The 7,905-nt window shown below is 43.0% G+C and overlaps 2 protein-coding genes across 2 annotated transcripts in view; both read left to right on the forward strand.

The window, feature by feature from the left end:
- FUT11 (fucosyltransferase 11 (alpha (1,3) fucosyltransferase)) overlaps nt 1-3,006 on the forward strand; it is a 3,505-nt gene extending 499 nt beyond the window's left edge. The window contains exons 2-3 of the mRNA XM_015562113.1: nt 6-747; nt 2,117-3,006. Coding sequence (XP_015417599.1) covers nt 6-747; nt 2,117-2,264 — 890 coding nt within the window. The 3' untranslated portion in view covers nt 2,265-3,006. The remainder of the gene's footprint in view (nt 1-5; nt 748-2,116) is intronic.
- A 3,665-nt stretch (nt 3,007-6,671) lies between these two features.
- The window catches only part of CHCHD1 (coiled-coil-helix-coiled-coil-helix domain containing 1), a 2,664-nt gene continuing 1,430 nt past the window's right edge, over nt 6,672-7,905 (forward strand). The window contains exon 1 of the mRNA XM_006761029.1: nt 6,672-6,680. Within this exon, the coding sequence (XP_006761092.1) occupies nt 6,672-6,680 (9 nt within the window). The remainder of the gene's footprint in view (nt 6,681-7,905) is intronic.

A 7,905-nucleotide genomic window follows, 5' to 3' on the forward strand; every position in this document is an offset into this window, starting at 1 on the left:
GCGAGCGGGGGCGGGGGTGGGGAGTGGGGGAGGCGCCGGGCCAGGCCAGGCCCCCTGTCCAGGCCGACCTGCCGACCTGCCGACCTGCCGTACCCACTTGACCTGTACTCTGCCCGCGCAGGTGGACTCCTACGGGAAATGCCTGCAGAATCGGGAGCTGCCCACCCCGCGGTTACAGGACACAGCCACGGCCACCACCGAGGACCCAGAGCTCCTGGCCTTCTTGTCCCGCTATAAGTTCCATCTGGCTCTCGAGAATGCTATCTGTGACGATTACATGACAGAAAAGCTGTGGCGCCCCATGCACCTCGGTGCGGTGCCTGTGTATCGCGGCTCCCCCTCGGTGAGGGACTGGATGCCCAACAATCACTCCATCATCCTCATCGATGACTTTGAGTCACCGCAGAAGCTGGCAGAGTTTATTGACTTCCTGGACAAGAACGATGAAGAATATATGAAATACCTGGCATACAAACAACCCGGGGGCATCACCAACCAGTTCCTCCTGGATCGTCTGAAGCATCGGGAGTGGGGAGTGAATGACCCTTTATTGCCCAACTATCTCAATGGCTTCGAGTGTTTCGTTTGTGATCATGAGCTGGCGAGGCTGGAGGCGGAGAAAGCCCACGAAGCCGCCCCCGGAGACACCCCTGCCCCTGAGCCTCACATTGCCCAGCCCTCACACATGGACTGCCCAGTGCCAACACCTGGCTTTGGCAGCGTGGACGAGATTCCTGAGAGTGACAGGTAAGGTAGCTGGGGTCCCCTGCAGCCATCAAGTCAGATTATTTGCTTACTGTGGACAATGAGTTAGCACGAGGTGCTGAGGGGCTGTTGTATAAAGAAATTATGAGAGGGGCTCACTCTGCATTTAAGGTGTCAGGGTCTAGCTGGGGATATAAGACAAACTGAGAAAGCTCAGTAAAGATGTAAACTACAATCCAAGGCAACAACATATGAAACTCAGCTGATGGGGACAACGTTTGCAATAGTAACTCAAAAAAGGTTTCAACCCGAGCAGAGGACCTGCTCAGAGAGGTGATGAGGGAGAGACAGAGTTGGGCAGATAAAGGGGGGCCAGGATACACCTAGCCTGAATACCAGGCTCAGAAATTGGGCGGTCCTGAAAATCAGTTCAGCTATTTATTGAACACCTGTGGGTGGGGATGAGGGATACAAAGATGAGTATTTTGAGGGAAGTTTGTAATAGCCGGAGTTCACACCTGTTAACCTGGTGTAATTATTAATAACACCTCCTTTCACTCTTAAAGGTATCCTGATTTGGATGATTCACCCTAGACAATTTTATACTCACCCTAGACAGAATAGAGGGAATTCTTTAAAAAGATAATAATTATCAATGGTGGGCAGTGTGGATTAGAAGGGAAGTAAGGAGACTACTGCGGTAGATGGTAGACTGTGTCAGCATTGGGAACAGGTCAGCATGGGAGGTGGAGTGGGAAAATACCGAATCCTCTTGCAGCAAACCACGCCTGTTGGGAAAGAAGCAGTAGAAAAGGATTGAACTTGAGAAAGAGAGGTTGCTGGATTGGCCTGCAGAGACCGACTTTGACAGTGGATGGCAGCAGAGGGTTGCTTATATGTGCTACTGGCACAATTTGGTCCTGGAAATGATGTCCTCCATCAAGTAATTTGTATCTAGTTTATGCTGAACATGATATGATTTACTAGAGGAAAAGTGTAAAACAATGTAAACACTTAATAAATTCAGGATATCTCTTAATTCTGGGTCCTGAATGCTGCTGCACCTTCATTTTGATTATTGAGATAAAGGTGCAACTTGAAAGGTAACCATCTAAATTCCTAACAACTGCTTTCCTAACCTGGCCCCTGCCTTGCTTGCCTTTTTGATCTCCCTCCACATTGGGAACCAGGAGCAGGAAAGTTAGGAAGTTTGGCTCATTGATTGGGCTGTGTGACATAATCATGTTTGTGGCTTACCACCTGTCACCTGAACTAGTGCTGGATTTACTTCACATTCCTTCCCTGGAGCAGAGCCCTGTGCTAGACAGAGACCACTGTATCTGCTTAAGGTTTTGTTGACTCCATAGCTGTGCTGAGGTTCCATAATCCAACCCTCATTTTGATATTTCAGCTGGAAGGAGATGTGGCTGCAAGACTATTGGCAAGGTCTGGACCAGGGGGAAGCTCTCACTGCCATGATCCACAACAATGAGACACAAGAGAGGAAATTTTGGGATTACCTACATGAGATCTTCCTGAAAAGGAACCAAAATCTCTAATTACCCTGCGAGAGCTTTGAACTTGGTAGGTCTAAGAAGATGGAAGTCATTCTACCACAGGACATGCTGCACAAACCCTTAATGAACATTGTCTTATCCTGAATTTAAGGGATTCTAGTTGTATCTACTGATATTTTATCCTAACGATGTATAGCCAGGGTCTCAGACCGTGGTAATAGGGCTTCCCCTCAAGGAGAGATGAAGGCATCCAGTTCTTAGTTTAGTGGAAAAGAGAAGCCTGAAACACCCATTTGATTCAAGGTGCAGATCCAACAGAATTTTTAAAGAACTGCTTATTTCTCTAGCCATTTCATCCTTTCAATTATGATTGGAACAACACCTTAGTAGTTGGCTACAAATGAGGTAAGATTTCTCATGTGCTATTCCTCAAACCCCTTATTATTTGGTACCTTTTCCAACCTCTTTTCCAGATATTCTGCTTTATGAACTGTTATATTGGTGGTGAAGCAAAACTCCTGGTGGGTTGTATTCTAGTTCTCTGGAGTTGTATTTTTTTTTATCATTTACCTTGAATTTCATGTTAGTCTTTTTATTTTAAAATTTTTTTCCTTTCCTAGTTCTCCACAATTTCTGATGAAGATATAGCAGCCTTGCCACCATTCCCACATTCATTCTTCTCTGCATTAAATTGGCTATAGATTTGACAGTTTTAACTTTATATATATGTAATATATATATATTTCCTATATAATAAAGGGGTAATATGCAAATTGGCCCAAGGCAGAACGACCAGTTGCTATGATGCACACTGACCACTGGGGGCAGACGCTCAATGCATGAACTATCCACAGGGGGAGTGCTGCTCAGTCACAAACTGGGCTGATGCAGTGCTAAGGATGTCAGACTACGGTTTTGGGGAGCGAGCCTAAGCCGTCAGTTGGACATCCCCCAAGGGCTCCTGGACTGTGAATCACAGTCTAGGCTGAAGGGACCCCCTCCCTCTCCAGTGCACAAATGTCATGCACTAGGCCTCTAGTATATATAAAATTTTGAAATGTTAAAATAGGCCAGTGTGAATCAAAGTGAAGAATTTTATATGTATTTGTTCTTTTATGTCTAATGAAGTCTTTCCTCTATTTTATTTTTATATATTACAAAAGTCCCATTTCCCCCAGTCATGAAAATTGTGGAAAAAACAGCCCAGCAGTATAGTTTATATTCTGTAGCACTTTTCATCTTAAGTGGGATGAATATTCTAGCTTCACTCATTCTATTGCTGATATTCTTTTATACAACTTTATAGTATTTCTGAGACCACATTTTGATGGAGCCCACCCAAGTCTAAGGAGTTGAGAGGTGAGGCAAGAGAGGTAAGTCTCCACAAGTGGCTGGCTAAATAAACACCTGTTAGTTAAGCCCTAACCAGTTTGGCTCAGTAGATGGAGTGTCGGCCTGCCGACTGAGGGGTCCCAGGTTCGATTCTGGTTGTGGGCACGTCCCCAGTGGGGGTTGTGCAGGAGGCAGGTGATCGGTGTTTCTAACTCTCTATCCCTCTCTCTTCCTTTCTGTAAAAAATAAAAAAAATAAAAAAATATATATATATTTTAAAAAGCTGTTAGTCAAGCTCTAGCTAGTTTGGCTCAGTGGATAGAGCAGATGAGAGGTGAGGCAAGAGATGTAAGTCACCACAAGTGGCTGGCTAAATAAAAAGCTGTTAGTTAAGCCCTAACCAGTTTGGCTCAGTAGATGGAGTGTCGGCCTGCCGACTGAGGGGTCCCAGGTTCGATTCTGGTTGTGGGCACGTCCCCAGTGGGGGTTGTGCACTGGTGGAGTGGTGCTCCCCCTGTGGGAGTGCACTGACCCCAGGGGGCAGTGCCCATCATAGCGACCAGTTATTCTACTGTTTGGTCGATTTGCATATTAACCTTTTATTATATAGGCTATTTTTATTGATTTCAGAGAGGAAGGGAGAGGAGAGAGAATCATTGATTGGCTGCCTCAGGTTCGATTCTGGTCAAGGGCAGGTACTTTGGTTGTAGGCTTGATCCCTGGCCCTGGTCGGGCATGTGCAGGAGGCAACCAATCCATGTTTCTCTCTCACATCGATGTTTCTCTCTGACTCTGTCTCTCTCCCTCCCTTCTACTCTCTCTAAAAATCAGTGGAAAATATCCTTGCGAGAGGATTAACCAAACAAAATAACAACAATAAAAAAGCTGTGAGTCCAGTTGAGGGTATAGCCAAACCTTTCTATTGCTGTGATCTGAATAGATAGCTTAATGGGCAGAGAGGTCGTTAGCTTTTTCTGGAGCAGAGAAACAGGGAAGAATATCTTGGCCCTTAGAGCTACCCTGGTTGTAAAGTTGTATTAATGAATTATCACCAGAGAAGTTCCATAGCTTATCAATATATCAGGTGGTAAATTATTATGACTGTGTGTATAAATTTTTTTACTACCAGAGTTAATAATACAAATATATGTAGATGCCTCAACAATGAAGGTCCTACACTTAATATTGTAACATCTAAGGATGTGGCTAAGGAAAGCTATTATTTAGGCTGGACTTCACTGTCAGAGTCCTTCTTTTTTCATTCTATTCTTTAAGAAAAAAAATACCCTTTGTAATAGCTTGGAAAGTTTGCTTAACCTTTTTGCTCTTTTGCAGAAAAGAAAAAGAGGTAAAGCTAGATCTTCAAGTATACTTATGTTAGCCTGGCTGGGTAGCTCAGTTGGTTAGAGCATCGTCCCAATACACCAAGGTGTGGGTTCAATCCCCGGTCAGGGCACATATAGGAATCAATCAGTGAATGCATAAATAAATGGAACAACAAATCAATGTTTCTCTCTTTCCTTCCTCTCTCTCCCTCTCCCTTTGTCTCCAAAATCAATAAATTGTAAAGAAATTTTTAAAGATACTTATGTTAAAATTTGATACAGTAGGGATCCACAACTGAAGTCAAATTCAGGATTGATTTCTAAGCTTGCAATTTGTTCAAATACAAATGCTGACTTATAGGGGCAGGTTGGAGGGGGTAATAAAAAACAAATAAAAACAACTCTAATGAGACCAAAAAATAGTGAAATAACAAATTTCTCATCAATACATACGTTTAAAAAAAGTTTACTCTTCCAGAATTATCCAGTATATTTTATTATATATGGCCAATAAAAAAGTATCTTTTGATGCCCAGCGTAACTGATGACATTAAAGAAATTACAATATATATTATTGTTTTTCCACAATGGGCCACTATTCAGAAAAGTGACCTAGGGTTTTTCCCTAGACAACTGTGTAAGAAACCTATAACCTCCTTAGTACACATTTATTGTTCATATCCAGGCTCCTAGAATTGGCTTCACCCAATTAGACGTCTCTTTAAAAATAAATCATTGGCTTTCATGCTTATGTGAATTCTCTGTGCACACATATTAACATTTTGATTTTCCTGCTGCTAAATAATCATCGTTATTTTCCTAATCTCTCCCCATAGTTTAGAAATTGAGTGCTATAGAACGACTCTGTAACCATATCTTTCTGCAGCCCGTAATTGAATCAATGGCTTTTTTCTAGGCACGTGGTCAGACAATACTGAGAGCCTTGTTCAGTAAAAGCAATGCACGCTGTAGCGTGGCTCCCAGGACCACATCAGATCACTAGGTAGAAATTAACTGCCTTTCTTGTCTGGTACTTCATTAAAATTCAAAAATAGTTGTTCCAACTAGTTGGCACTTATTGTACATGAAAAACAAAACACAATACTAGTACCCAAGTACAAACTAAAATTAGGACTTAAATTTCATTATGGGCAGTAAAAAGAGTAAGTGATCGTAGTTACATGAAATCATCCTTACCTTTCCTGTCTATTCACAACAGTTCACATTGGCACTCCTTTAGCACTTTTATGTACAAAGTGGGCTGGTTTATGAATTATTGTGGCTGGAGACTCATGCCTGCTTTGTGGTCAGTACTTACAGACTTTTTTCCTTTATTCCTATTGCCATAAAAAATATTCACAAAAGAGCAGAGTAAACTAGGTGCTACATTTCCATAAGGGAAAGCAGAACCTGAATAGCCACATGGCACTTATCAACTAACGGCTTCACTTTCCCTGTGGAGAAAGCAAGCAATGTGAATTTTCTCTGGTTTGGGGCACAGCCTGCTCTATATACAGCAGCAGGCTTGGGGTTATTAGCGGTAGACGTTTCTAATAGGAATCAGTTTTATTTATGCTGCTGGAGGGGGTGAAGCATGGGAATGATACTTTTATTACTACAAGTATTGCTATTTTCTGTTACCTCAGGTTTCCTTTTGTATAATAAATGGCTTATTTTTAAACAGTGTCTTCTGCTTGATTATATATCTGTGGTGAGCAAGATAAAGTTGGATATTTCAAACATTTATTCATTTAACAGGTATTTATTGACACTAGGCACTGAGGATTCAGCAATGAACAAGGTAGACAACGTCCCTTCTCCCATGGTGCTTACATTTCAAATGGGTGTTGGTAGTAAGGGGTAAACAAGCAATAAATGAACAAAGTAATTCAGACTGTGATAGGAGCTATGAAGAAAATAAAACAGGTTGTGGTGATGGGGGTGTGAGAAGTCAAGGAAGGCCTCTCTGACATGAACTGAGACTCAACAGGAAAAAGAACCATTCATGCAGAGATAAATGGAAAGATTACAAACATCTGTGATAAACTATTGTAGCCACTAAATTTACACAGCCAAACTTACACACACTTTGAATAATTATAAAGGCAATGTTTATTAAAATACATTTCATGTTCAAAATTGAGCTATCAGCTGTTAAAATGTGTATATGTTTTGGGGACACCCTGTAGTCACCTTGTGAACTCAAGATTGTTCAAATTATGCTTCCATTACCAGAAGCATTTTGGGGGGCTAATTCGTAAATTCCTTGAGAATCCATGGCACATCTTTGGAATGTTTTGTAAACAATGAAGTCCCTTAGAACCAAGTTTGATGAAGCTAGACGTCACAACCGAAGGGCCGAGTCTATAAACAGGACTGATACACCCTAGCTGGTTTAGACTGGAGGGTCCAGGCTCCATTCCGGTCAAGGGCACATGCCCGGGTTACGGCTCCATCCCCAAGGGGGTCGTGCGGGAGGCAGCCGACCAATGATTCTCATCCTTGATGTTCCTATCCCTCTCCCTTCCTGTCTGAAATCAATAAAGACATATTTTTAAAAAAACAGGAATGATACTACCAAGTATCTTCACAAGGTCGGCAAGAGGATTACAGAAGGCCGTGAATGCCAGAGTGCTTAAACGTCACCCCACCCAATGAGATTACAAATGAGCAAATGATATCTAACTAGAGCACCTGTTTATAAATAAATGAGCCGGATTTCTCTGTGCGGCTTTGGAGGTGGTTCTAAAGACAGTCAAAACCCAAGAGTTATCGAAGGCTTATAAAACAGCAAAAACCTTTCCCAAATAACCATCTCCAAGCCCTGTATTCCGGTATGCTTCCCTCCTCCGGCCCCGCCTGTGTCCATCGCTAATGCAGCCGGCTGGCGCGGTCAATGAGCTCATTGCCGGGGCCCTTCCCTGGGATCCTGGCCCAGCGCTGCCAGGAACTGGGAAGGCGTGACCCCGGTTAGCGTCGGCGCCCAAAGACCCCTGACCTGCACCCTGGCCCGGCCCGCCGGTGTC

This window comes from Myotis davidii, unplaced genomic scaffold, assembly GCF_000327345.1.
Source record: "Myotis davidii unplaced genomic scaffold, ASM32734v1 scaffold134, whole genome shotgun sequence".
Lineage (NCBI taxonomy): Eukaryota > Metazoa > Chordata > Mammalia > Chiroptera > Vespertilionidae > Myotis > Myotis davidii.